General features: G+C 41.7%; 1 protein-coding gene across 1 annotated transcript; it reads left to right on the plus strand.

Annotated features, from left to right (window-relative positions):
• The first annotated feature begins 4264 nt into the window (after positions 1 to 4264).
• Positions 4265 to 13394, plus strand: si:ch211-262h13.5 (uncharacterized protein LOC571127 homolog). Its single transcript, XM_054603479.1, has 7 exons — positions 4265 to 4548; positions 5643 to 5753; positions 6315 to 6402; positions 7246 to 7412; positions 7858 to 7965; positions 10815 to 10901; positions 11842 to 13394. The coding sequence occupies exons 1-7, from the start codon at positions 4315 to 4317 to the stop codon at positions 12325 to 12327; spliced, it is 1281 nt and encodes a 426-aa protein (XP_054459454.1). The 5' UTR covers positions 4265 to 4314; the 3' UTR covers positions 12328 to 13394.
• Positions 13395 to 13777: the final 383 nt, after the last annotated feature.

Genomic DNA, 13777 nt, shown 5'->3' on the forward strand with positions numbered 1-13777 from the left:
ACAGGGAATCAAATGGATACATGTGTGAAAGAGGGTTACTCAAGTGACAAAACCAAAGAGGATAATCACCTAATTTAATAGCCTCTTTTAGCTAATTGTTTTGGTTTTACAGCACTTTCATGTATGATTTAGTCTCACTGCTCAACAACATGATTTCCTTCTTCACAGCAAACAACTTCTGATAACACCACTGTAGAAGAAACACTAACCACTAAAGACAGCCCAGTATACTGGATGATTCTGAACGTCACAATTTCCAATAACAGCATTTAGTGTCTATGCAAGTAGTGTGCCCTACTGTTAATGTTTATTGGGGGATTGTAAGGGTTTGCAGGCTGGAATGCTGGGTGTATGAGTAACTAATCTGCCTTTATTGCGTGAGACTGAAGTTTGTACACGCATTCAGTTAAAATAAACAAGATGATACAGATATCGCAGAAGCAAGATTTTTCAATCTCAGCGACCAAAACAGTGATAAAAGAAGGTTGAATATTCAACTTGACATTCATTTGATTTCAGCACGTCAATCACAACAGCTTCTGTGTCTGTTCTACTGTCCTCTTTAAAAACAACCTGAATTAAAATTAGAGTTCAAAGAAGTCCCTACTAAGGGACTTCTTTGAACTTTGAAAGACCATAGTAGCTGCAGCCTGTAGATTTAAAAGTTTATAACGTAAGTTGAGGAAAATGAGTTAATATAATAACATCACCAAACACAGAAACAAAGAGTCATTTATATTATGTAAATTAAATTAACGAAATGTAGGAAAATAGCTCCTTGAAACTGTGCTGTTTTTAAAAACCAAAATTTTTTTGGATATTGTTTCGATAAAATAGTTACATGTAGAATCATAACTATAACCTTGGTGTTTATCCTTAAGCAATAAGAAATTTTAACTTTATACCATTGCAACAAATGTTGTTGGAAGCATGCTTGGTGGGCTCAACTGTTTACAATTCAAGAGTCAAATAAGCATACTATGTTAAAATACAATAATATCCAAAATAATAACAAAGTATCCATTAGCTTAAACTTAAATGTAAATTAAAGTGCCAAAGTTTGTAATTTAGTATTCTTCTTTCTGTTCTCTTGTTAAGAATACATACAGCAGGCATAGGAACATGAATCTCCTCGTATTACCACTCATGTTTCAGTGCGGGTGTCCTGCTCTCATTTACTTCCTGTGGCTTCAGTAAGAGAAGCTGAATAAATGACGGGGAAATTAAAAGTCTAAAGCTAACTACTTTATCCTGGTGAAATGACAGGGATTTGAGACCACTGCTGCAGAGAATGCCAATCAACTGTGAAAGCTTTGTTAACTTGAGCTCATAGCTTGACCAATTACAGTGAAATTTAATGGGTTTAGCATCAATGTCCATGTTTTGGCCACAACAGTGTAGGAAGCAAGCAGCTCCTCCAGGGGAGGAAAAGTTTGAAACCAATTAAATGAGGGAATTATCCCTCTTCCTGCTCTCTCTCCATCCTAATGTCTTCCCTTCTCTGTGCAGACTGTGACCAATAAGATAAAAAATAAATCCCAGCAGCATCTTGTGAAAGAAAAAAAAAACAGTGTACAGAGACTGAGAAAAGAGAAGACAAAGATAGTGTGTATGTGAATAAATGTATGCGAGATGGAGATAAGGAGGATGATTTGCACAAGATAAAGGCTGGCTGCCATCTTGTAATTTTGGTCTATTCATTCACACGTATCTGTGAGAGGTGGACAAAGTAATGATAAAAGGCAACATGTAAATACTCAGACTGAGAAACCCAGGTAGAATGTGATTAGAAAAGAGAATGAAGAGAAAAAGGGCTTATTTTTTTCTTAAATGTGCAGTGCAAGAAAGAACCAATTCTCTTCCTCTCCTACTGGCAGGTGATGTTACACAGGAGGAGATTTCTGCCATTTTCCCCAGAAACGTTTTCTTGTTGGCAACGTGGAAATGTCTGTGAAACCGCATTTAGACTATGTTACACTGAAATTCTCCACTGAAAACAATACTAATGAACTTCCCTGAAGCAGCATTTAGACCGTGTCAGAGTGAAACTGACACAGAGTAACTCCAATGAAACCTTTCGAAAAAGTATTTATACCACATCAAACTGAAATTTTCTGTCCTCTGCTCACCCGAGGCCCATCACTGTACGATGTTGAACAGTAGAAGCCCCCAGTGGCAGGCAGCAGCCCCATCGTATCTGGGCCTCGACATCACTACAGCATAGCATCTCTCCGCAGCGAACAGAGGGGGAGATTACTCTGTGCTCGCATCAAAGGAGGTTTGTCTAACTTGGGTCTGGCGTAGTGCTGGTAGAGCGAGTCCTTGGAGCAGCCTCGTTGCTCTTATCTCTCCCCCACAGACTCTCTCTGCTTTCTGCTGCAACACAACTAGCTGCCGGTAACATTGGCGCATGCAATCGTGGTTCTGCACGGTCAAATGTGCACACAGACAAACACTGGTGCACATTCTCTTGTATGAAATCACGCATAAACTCACACACATAAAGACATACACACACACACAGCATTGAGGCAGCTCTTTTTTTTCTTCTATTAGCAGAATTTGTTCTGCTGAGTGAGTTTCTCCCTCCTCAGCCTCTGTTGAGAGCTGAACCTGGTTCAGTGAATATTTGAAATGGGTTAAATGATTATCACTGGACAGATGCTATTAAAAAAGAACCCACTACACTTGAATTTGATGTTAAATATGACTTAAATACTAAAATGTACTGTAGGTTACAGCTGAGGCTGATTAATACATTTGCAGGTATTTGGTCATAATGCATAGTATTGGGTGAGCTGAAATGTTGACCTGAAGATGGTGCTATATAAAAGATCAGTGGATCACCAAAGTTTTTACAATTCATCCTTATTAGGACATGAATGTATTTACCAAATTTCCTGCAATCCATCGTATAGTTGTCCAGATATTTTACTCTGAGCTGAAATGTCAACCTGCAGGTGGCACTAGAAGTCAGGGGAAAAGCCATTACTAGTCTGGAAACCATGAATATATGTATGTATACCATCTTACAGATGTTGAGATGTTTTACTGAATAAGAGAAAACTTTGATCTGCTGTTGGTGCTACAGGAAAACAAAGTGATCACTAAAGTCACTCAAATTTATTCAGCAGGGACCAGAATGTAGCAACAATTCATAAGGTAGATTTCGAAGTAGTTCAGTCTACACTAAAGAGGTGGACCAACCAACATACATTGCCATATCTGGAGCCACGTTGCTAACTGGCTGTGTGAATCAAATATGCGTCAGGCAGACGAGATACAGAGTGTGTGTGTGTGTACGTGTGTGTGTGTGTGTGTGTGTGTGTGTGTGTGTGTGTGTGTGTGTGTGTGTGTGTGTGTGTGTGTGTGTGTGTGTGTGTGTGTGTGTGTGTGTGTGTGTGTCAACTGCAGTCACAGACAATGGAACCAATCTCACTGCTCCAAGAGTGTGAACCCCACCCATAACACACACAGACGAGCCTGGTTAAACTGCTTTGGAATCAAAAACCAAATATATGTACTGAACATCCCATTTATAAAGTATTTATCTGAATTAATTTGTTTAAATAACACAATGATCTGGAATAGCAGAAATAATTTCCATTGCTTATTTACCAAAGTGATGTAAATTCAGTCAGATTAAGGGTCAATCTGAATCTTGATTTTTTGCTTCAGTAAAATCAAGACACAAACCACAATTATCAGAGTTAGGAGGTTCTTATACAGCAGCAAGTCTAATGCTGAAAGTAATGAACTGGGTAACAGTGAATCATTAACCCAATTCTGACTAGTAGAACAACAGTTTTCCCAGATTTCCCCTCCTGTACAGCACACCAGACTCACAGTGGCCCCTGGTGGTGAGATGCTCATATTGCAGCCACAAATTATGGCTCAACGTAAGAATTTGTTATAATGTAAATGGGGACTATTGCTTTAAACTTGGCCTCTTAATTTCCCTACATGCATTTTAAGGTTGGGATTAAACAGAACACTCCCCTGCACTGAATATAAAATAACCTTTAATCATGTTTTTGTATGCATATAAACATATGTATATTATAAATGACATTTTTCTTAATCCACTCTATATGTCGGATATGAGAGAGTGTTCCCCAGTTTAAATGAATCACTGGAACATTCATTCACAAGTAGCAGCCCCCTGACATCAAATAAACTTTGTCCTTGGCATCATTTCAACATCTCCGTCTTGTTTTGATTCCAAAAGTCACTGCAGGGACCGAAGGCAAACAAAAGAGAACAAACTTCACTTTGAACCAGTTCTGTCTTTCAGCTACTGGAACCTCTGCCAGCATGGACAAATCTATCTGCACATTATTACTGCTATTATCCCTGCTATCTATTCACAGTGTGGGTGTGTACGGCGAGGGTTATGCACTGTCGCCTATTGAGCTTGCTCCCATCCCCTGTAATGACAAAGCAGTGGAGAAGCTGTCTCGTCTGGCTATGACTTACATCAATGAGGATCGCACAGATGGCTACAAGTTTGCCCTCAACCGCATTGCAAATGTCCACCTGCACGCTCAGGTCAGTACAGAGACAAATGCCCAGTTGGAAAAGCTGCCTGGGGTTGTTGTAATATTCTGTCAGTGGGTGATTTGTTCATGTTTAACAAGGGGAGTTGGTTGGAAAGGTTGTTTTCCCTTCTGTTGTGGCTGATATATCAAAACAACCCCTGTGAAAAAAGGAAGTCACACACTGATAGATTTAACCAACCGTGGCCAATCATGATGTCAGTGGGATCCCATTTAAAAAGATTTGTGTTTTGTTGTTACAAATGACTGTGCACAGTCAAACTTTTAATCAGAAACCTCCCTCTTGCATTGTCACAATGTGCTGATTCTCACTCTGGGGAAGTGATAATGAAATTAAACTCTCCTTTTCAAGGACTTATTGTGGTCCCCAGACCCTAGTTTGGGAACCACTGAACTACATCAAAGATGTGAAAAATGGCAGCAATTACATTAGTGTGCAAACACTAAAGAGAGAAAACAACAATAAATATTTGTTGTTTGCACTTTGTGGTGAATGACTCATCAGCGCATGTCGCTCATAATAAATTAATAAATAAAATTGATGTACAGTATTTTATGTCATAAAATGAGAAGCCACCATCTTTCATGCCTCATGAAAAAAGGCCTTTAGGACTGAAGTGAGTGTTAATAAAAGTCCAGGTCATTTCGGTCCAGGACTGCTGGGACAGACCTTACACAACAGGCGTTATGAACTTCATATTGTCAGCCGCTGAAGGCTATCGCAGCCCGGCTGTGTGGCATCGGGTTTTAAGAGGCTCAGTTTAACTTCATGACAAGACTGCCATTACACCTGCTCAAATTGTTTAGATTTGGTTTCAGTGAAAATCAATATTGTCCAAAGTATTCTGGGGAATTACACAGAGCACACCATAATGGTTCCTTAAAGATGTAACTGAATAAATGAATGTACTTGAAAGAAGACTTACCAATAAATTTGAACCCCAGATAAATACTAAAAACTTGTGTGATGATTCTATCTATTCCATTAACAAAAATATTGGTGCATATAACAGTACTGTTTCTGAGCACACAGCAGTGTTTGTACCTCCACTCTCTGATTGCTTGTGTTTGCATTGTGCCTGTCAGGGCCCAGCAGGCAATGTGTATTATCTGGACCTGGATGTCCTGGAGACCAAGTGTCACATAGGCAGCCAAAAACCATGGAAACGCTGTGACGTCAGACCATTCATGGAAACAGTAGGACACACACACACACACACACATACACACACACACACACACACACACACACACACACACACACACACACACACACACACACACATACACACACCTTTACACATGTTTGGACTTATATACTGTGCTTGTAAGGAGTCTTGCTGAGATAATGCTTTCCCTTCACACTGCAAAAAGGGAAATTTAAGACAGTCACAATGTCTTGAAAACACTCTATAACCTTTACTTTGATACAAGCACATTTCTTTATATTCTACATCATATTTTGCTTATTAGCAGAGGAGGGTTTGTTGCAGCATAGCCCCTTATCTAAATTTGTAACCTCACACAGGCCTAATTCTAACGTTAAACCTTAAAACCAAGGTCTTACCCCACAAACAGTTCATTAATGAAGGAAGACCGGTGACCTCCAAAAAAAAAGGTCTACCCTCTCAAGACCCATCATTTTGGTTTTTGCAAAGTCACTTTTACTTGGAGTTAGTTATGTCACATGTTGCCAAATCTCTGTAAAATGGCATTTATTTGTATATCTGGAGTTTCTTTCTATTTTATTCTTTTCAGCAAATCTCTGGCATTTGTAACACCACACTGCTCCACACAACAGAGGGATACTCCTACCTGTACAGCTACGACTGCACTCTTGTCCCAGGTAACATTAACAACGTTGTTAGATGGAATACAAGGTGCTCGAACGTATCAAGAAGAGTTCTACAATACCATATTAAAAGAAGCTTTGATACCAGAAGGTATGGATTATCATTCTGTGATGTATGATATATTGTATGGTTTTGTATCTTAAATAATTAATTTAGCATGTCACTGATCATGCAACGGTTGGTGCTGGTTTGAATTTTTCTACAAGTAATATTTGTGGTAGTAACATCTTAATGGGCAAAGCTTATCATAAAGAAGATAACATTTACGTCAGAGTTGATGTTTCCCTCTGTAGACATTTTAATTTGTCATGCACAAGTGTAACTAACATCATCAATAATGGCGTACTGGCACATATGGAACAGAGCTTTAATTAATATAATACAACTGTGCATTTCCTACTATGATGAATATAAATATCTTGCATGAGAAATGAAATTACCTTAAACTCAAACTATTATTAAAGATTTATTTCTTAAATCACATAAAGGCCTTGAGAACCTACAAAGAAGTTTCAGTTAATTTCTTGTTTAGATCTCTGCTCAGACTGCAAATATATATATATATATATATATATATATATATTTCTAAGGAATCTCAACGCCATTAGTTGTTTTTACCATGGTGTTCTGCCCTTACAACCAATAATGTTTAGCCGAAATAAGTATAATTTTTTTTTTATTGCTAATATAGCTTTTAGTTAATACTTTGCTGTTATTCATTTTACATGGGTTTTTACTCAACATATTCTGCACACGATAACTTATGTTGTAATTCAGTATAAATGTTTACTAAACCATCAATATTATAATATATTTTCTGTTTCTGGTCCCTGTAGATCCCCCAGAGAAGCTCCAGCAGACCTGTCCAACCTGCCCAACACTTCTCCCAGTAGAGAGCCCACAGGCTGTGACTGCTGCTCAAGTCACTCTGGCGTCCTATAAGAGACAGTCACCCATGAATGCAGGGCTCGGAGTGAAGAAGATTACCAGAGCTGGAGTGCAGGTACGCTGCAGACACAATAATTAACTCTGATTGGACAAACAAAGGTCCGGGGCTGATTTCATTACATAACAATGTGTTGAATGTTATGTTCATTGGGAAATTACTCTTAAGAGAGATCTCTGGGTGTTCATGAGCAGATGGCACAGTGCACCTTTGGGCTTCTGCGTGCCAGATGAGTACCTTTACTGCAAAAAAATATATCTCTGAATCACTTTAGGCCTGTCAAGGGTATAGTTTGGGTAGAAAAGAGAAACTGAATAGTTTGCTTGGGGATGAAAGCTCAGAATATTGCTATTTAATTCCCCTTAGGTAACATTTTTTGGTGCTCTGAAACCAAGATGATAGCTATTACATACATACAGCAACCACATCAACTCTATATATCCTCCTTTGTTTTACATGTGTCATTTTCCCTTTTCTGACCATATTATTTTATATATTTCAGGTTAGACCTGTGAAAGCCAGCTTTGTGGAGTACATAGTCCAACAGTGTCCAGAGGGAGTGACACAGAGAGGCACCTGCCAGCGGCTGACACTCGAGTCTGACACAGAGGTACCCGACACAGAGAGTGAAAATAAGACTTTAAGTCGACACAATATACATACCATATTAAACCCTAAATTAATGTTACACTCTGATTGTTGAAAACTCACATAAAAAAACAGAGTTGCATACCACTCTAATCATGATTTGGACGCAAAAGAATTCTTCAAAGTACAACATTGTCTGAAAGTGCTCCCTTTAATTAAAAAATGGAGTGTATTGACAATCTGACACTGTTATGACGCTAATTAATGTTGTTCAGAAAACTTAAATACACATCAATCAGCCAGCATATGGTTTACCATCACTAATGCAGCTCCTGGAATTATTACTTGATGAAATGACGGATTAATTTCTAATTTTAACCACTAAAAGGCTGCCGTTATTGATTCTTTTATCAAACAGGCCTGACAGGTCCTCTCCTCCTTTTTATTTATTTATTATGTTATTAGTAACATAATAAATAAATAAGGTGGCGATTCATCTCCTCCAATGAATCGCCACCTTATCGTGGTGGAGGGGTTTGTGAGCCCCCGGTGTCCGGGCCTTGGCACATGGGGCCCGGCCGGGCCCAGCCCGAAAAAGCTACATCATGCCGCCACCCTGTGGGCCCACCACCCGCAGGGATAGGCATTGGGGTCGGGTGCAATGTGAGCTGGGCGGCAGGCTGGGGCGGGAACCTGGGCGTGCTGACCCCCGGCATCACAGACTAGCTCTAGGGACGTGGAATGTCACGGGGAAGGAATCGGAGCTGGTGCGGGAGGTGGAGTGCTACCAACTAGATATAGTTGGGCTCACCTCCACGCATAGCACCGGTTCTGGAACCAAACTCCTGGAGAGGGGCTGGACTTTTTCCTTTTCCGGAGTTGCCCAGGGTGAGAGGCGCCGGGCGGGTGTGGGGATACTCACAAGCCCCCGGCTGAGCGCCGCTGTTCTGGAGTTCTCCCCAGAGAACGAGAGGGTCGCCTCTCTGCGACTGGGTATCGCAGGGGGAAAGTCTCTGACTGTCATTTGTGCCTATGCACCAAACGGCAGTTCGGAGTACGCGGCCTTCTTGGAGTCCTTGGGTGAAACAGGGCTTTTCTCAGGCTGTGCTCAGCAGGGGGGGAGAACTGCAGACCCGGACTGGGGATATTGTCGAGCGGTGGAAAGAACACTTTGAGGAACTCCTGAACCCGACCAACACGTCCTCTGTGGAAGAGGCAGAGTCTGAAGACTCAGGGGAAGACTCGTCCATATGCCTGGCGGAGGTCGTTGAGGTAGTTAAAAAGCTCTTCAGCGGCAAAGCGCCAGGAGTGGATGAGATTCGACCGGAGATGCTAAAGGCTCTGGACATTGTTGGGCTGTCTTGGTTGACACGTCTCTTCACTGTCGCGTGGAAGTCGGGTACAGTGCCTGTGGAGTGGCAGACCGGGGTGGTGGTTCCTATTTTCAAAAAGGGGGACCGGAGAGTGTGCTCCAATTATAGGGGCATCACACTGCTCAGCCTCCCCGGGAAAGTTTACTCCAGGGTGCTGGAAAGGAGGCTCCGTCCGATTGTCGAACCTCGGATTCAGGAGGAGCAATGCGGATTCCGTCCTGGACGTGGAACAGCGGACCAACTCTTTACCCTTGCAGGTCTGTTGGAGGGTGCATGGGAGTTTGCTCATCCAGTCTACATGTGTTTTGTGGACTTGGAGAAGGCCTTCGACCGAGTCCTGTGGGGGGTACTGCGGGAATATGGGGTACCTGGTTCGTTACTACGAGCCATTCGGTCCTTGTATGACCAAAGTGAGAGCTGTGTCCGGATACTCGGCACAAAGTCGAGCTTGTTCCCAGTGCGTGTTGGCCTCCGCCAGGGCTGCCCATTGTCACCAATCCTGTTTGTTATTTTCATGGACAGGATTTCAAGGCGCAGCCGGGGGAGGAGAGTTTCCGGTTTGGGGACCTCAGAATCACATCCCTGCTTTTTGCAGATGATGTGCTTCTGTTGGCTTCTTCAGAACGTGACCTTCAGCACGCACTGGGGTGGTTCACAGCCGAGTGTGAAGTGGTCGGGATGAGAGTCAGTACCTCCAAGTCTGAGGCCATGGTTCTCTTCCGGAAAACGGTGGATTGCACCCTCTGGGTTGGGAGTGAGTCACTGCCCCAAGCGAGGGAGTTCAAGTATCTCGGGATCTTATTCACGAGTGAGGGTAAAATGGAGCGGGAGATGGACAGGCGGTTCGGTGCAGCGTCAGCAGTGATGCGGGCGTTGTACCGGACCGTTTTGGTGAAGAAGGAGCTGAGCCGTAAGGCAAAGCTCTCGATTTACCAGTCCATCTACGTTCCAACCCTCACCTATGGTCATGAGCTTTGGGTAGTGACCGAAAGAATGAGATCGCGAATACAAGCGGCCGAAATGAGCTTCCTTCGTAGGGTGGCTGGGCTCAGCCTTAGAGATAGGGTGAGGAGCTCAGACATCCGGAGGGAGCTCGGAGTAGAGCCGCTGCTCCTTCGCGTCGAAAGGGGCCAGCTGAGGTGGCTCGGGCATCTGATCAGGATGCCTCCTGGTCGCCTCCCTTTAGAGGTTTTCCAGGCACGTCCAACTGGTAAGAGGCCCCGGGGTAGACCCAGAACACGCTGGAGAGATTATATATCTCGTCTGGCCTGGGAACGCCTCGGGGTTCCCCAGGAGGAGCTGGAAAGTGTTGCTGGGGAGAAGGACGTCTGGAGGACCCTCCTTAGCTTGCTGCCCCCGCGACCCGGCCCCGGATAAGCGGAAGGGGATGGATGGATGTTATTAGTATTTAGATTATTTTTTCTCCCTGCTCTATCCTTCTGTATTTTTTTTGTGTGACCCAGTATCTTAAAATGAATTAACAAAATGTCTCTCTCAGACTGCAGGTTTTTGTGCAGGATCTGTGCACGGAGACTTGAAAGTCAATCCTGATGTCAAGGTGTCCTGTGAGATGTTCAAAGCACAGGTATAGGAAGCTTTTGTTGATGAAAATCCGAAACATATTTCACGTAAAAGTAATTTGCCTTAGTGTCATTATGGTGCATAACAGTCGGAATTATGTGTTGGGCCAATACACTCGCCTGAGTGAATTAAGCCAAAGTTGCAACTGTAATTTCTTAAGTGTGACAAAGTTACAACAAATAGTTCTACATGATCAATACATCCAAAATGGGGATAAAAGGATGAGAACGTAAAACAATTAAAACTCCATCCTCTATTTACTTGCTACTAACATATTTCTACATTTTTCCGAGCTCTTAAAAAACATACGAAGTAAATCAGATTTACAGTGCTTTGACCTAATTTGAAATCTGACTCAAAGACTACCAAATACAATTTATTTGATTCTCTTAGACAGTACATTAAATACAGGAAAACAGCAGCAGAGAGGTTTAACTGTCATAGCAGAAACAACATGTGCACCCCCCAAAAAAAAAAACCCAAACATTCAAGTGCATTACACTGAAAAAAGTCAGTAAAGTGAGAAAATTCACCAAAATGTATTATGAAGTGGCAGTCCCTTCACGCTGTGGGACTGTACTTAGGAACATAATAGCACACTGCCTGGGCAAGATTTGATGAGTGTTTTATTCTGTTTTGTTTCAGGTTTCAGTAAAGCAACTTTTAAATTATAACTCAACTTTCTGAATGATTGCCACTGGCCATATAATTATTCTGTCATATCGTTTGCCGTGTCTTAAAATGTATGCTATGCTTGTGTGTGTTTAAACTGATGTGTGAGATTTTAAATTGGATGATTCTGTGCTATAATTATGATGTCTTCTCACTCCTTTTTAGAGCAGAGGTGTGTAATGTAATATTGCATGACTGAGACTCATTTTGCAGCCAACTGGAGTGAGTTTGTCAATTATCAGTTCAGTGTGATCTCGTCTCTTCGTCTACAGAATGTGGACATCCTCAGACCAGTGCAGCCTCAGGGTCACAACATCCCCCAGGACCCTGAGATCCCAACCTTCCCACCTCTGATCGACGAACCATGGAATGATCCTCTGCTTGTTCCTTCTGACCCTACATCGCCGCCTGCTGTTCAACCGGAGCTGTTTGACCCCACGCCCATTCTTCCTGTGCCCTTTGACCCTGTGCCCTTTGACCCCCTCACCTCATCTTCCAGTGAGTCTGATGAACATCTAGTAAACCAGCAACAGCGGCCACCGGGTTCTGATTCTTTTGCTTCATCCTCTGAAGAGATTGGAGGCCCTGTAGCTCTGCGACCACCATTTGATTTTCGCTACAAGAGGCGTGACCGCAAGAAACGGCAGGCCTTGATGGAGACATCAACCTCTCACAACCCCACCTTTCTGGCTGATTTCCCCATTGGGACCTCTCCTTTCCGCTCCTGTCCTGGTCCGGCTCGATACACCACAGTTTAACTAGTGCCTGCAGTGAGGGGGTGGACTGTTAAACTGCTCCGCTCCCTCTCACTGGAGGCTTGTAATAATTTGTGCTAATGAGAGGAATACTATCTCTTTTCATTGGAGTTGAAAGTACTTCTCTGCTGTAATACTGCTCCCAAAGCAGCCAAGGCTTAAACCACATGTATTTGAAAATGGCTTTACTCTTTGAACAACTATTTGAATATATCTTGGTTTGAATCCCCTGTCAACTGCTTGGTGAATTTACATACTTAAGCTAACAGTCTGACAATACTTAGGGTTTCTCTTTTGGTGATAAAATGGCCATAAGATTTAGATTTTGGTGCTGAATTTTATAAGAGCTTAAACGACAAGTCTATTGATCAATTACTTGATTGAAATAAAATTAATTTGTAACTTTTCGAAAGTAACTAAAGTTTAAAGTCATTCATGGGAATTTACAAATGATTTGGGCCTATTAAAACAAGACATTTAAACACATCACTGTCACAAATTGTGACAGGCACTTTTTCATGAGTTTAATTGATTTATTTAATTTAGTTGCAGCACTAAAATATTTAGCTGCAATTTTTTTCTTACAACCCATGTACTGAATTAACATTACACGATGCCATGATAATGAATACATTCATGACATTTTAATCTTGCCCTAAAATATTTTACGGGAACACAAAGAGTAAGCTAGTTTTGCAAAAGAAGGCAAAAATCATTATGATAATAATTAGAGAAGGCAAGAATTCCTGTGAGACAATCTTAACGTACTGTGAGAGGATGCAAAAGTATTGTGAGGGAGCTAAAACATATTTCAAGGACATGAAAAAATAAATTCACTGGGGAAATAAAATTATATTATTGCGGTTTTACTATGATATCTGATCTGCTGACAGACTTAAACGTTTTTTAAAAAGTTATTTTAAGGCAATTCTCATACAATGCTGTCTTTAATTGCATACAGTTTCATTCATGCATGTGACAATTCAATTATAAACCTCATCTGCCAAGAATCTGAGCAATGGAATGTGGAATGTTTCAGCTTTGAAAAAAAATATATAATTCTCAATCTGTCTCTTGTCATGATATTTTTGCAAATGCTCCAAGGTATAACATTGAACACAGAGACAACAGAGGAAAAGTCGGGGTTCATTAGGATTCTTCACCAAAGTACCGACGCTTTGTCAAATAGCAATGAGGCAAAAGACAAGTGCAAACATCTCAGGTAAGCTTGAGAAGCTTGCAGCTGCCCAACGAATGCCTCTGTCAACACAGAAACAAGAGCTGTTGGAAAGAGCAGACGAACACTGACGAGGGAAGCAGTGGAGATGTAATAAATCATTGCTTATGTGGCTGGAGTGTCACTCTGATCTTCAATAAACAAGGCATCCCTGTGTTTTTCATAAACTTGCCCAACATAGGCAGACAATGTGAATGACAAATACAGAGATGAAAC

This window comes from Anoplopoma fimbria, chromosome 8 (genome assembly GCF_027596085.1).
Source record: "Anoplopoma fimbria isolate UVic2021 breed Golden Eagle Sablefish chromosome 8, Afim_UVic_2022, whole genome shotgun sequence".
Classification (NCBI taxonomy): domain Eukaryota; kingdom Metazoa; phylum Chordata; class Actinopteri; order Perciformes; family Anoplopomatidae; genus Anoplopoma; species Anoplopoma fimbria.

Excerpts from the sequence above, each read along its gene's own strand:
- si:ch211-262h13.5 (XM_054603479.1), top strand. The coding sequence starts at position 4,315 with ATGGACAAATCTATCTGCACATTATTACTGCTATTATCCCTGCTATCT. Across the intron at positions 7,413-7,857 it reads TTACCAGAGCTGGAGTGCAG|GTTAGACCTGTGAAAGCCAG; the intron begins GTACGCTGCAGA and ends TATATATTTCAG. Across the intron at positions 7,966-10,814 it reads CACTCGAGTCTGACACAGAG|ACTGCAGGTTTTTGTGCAGG; the intron begins GTACCCGACACA and ends TGTCTCTCTCAG.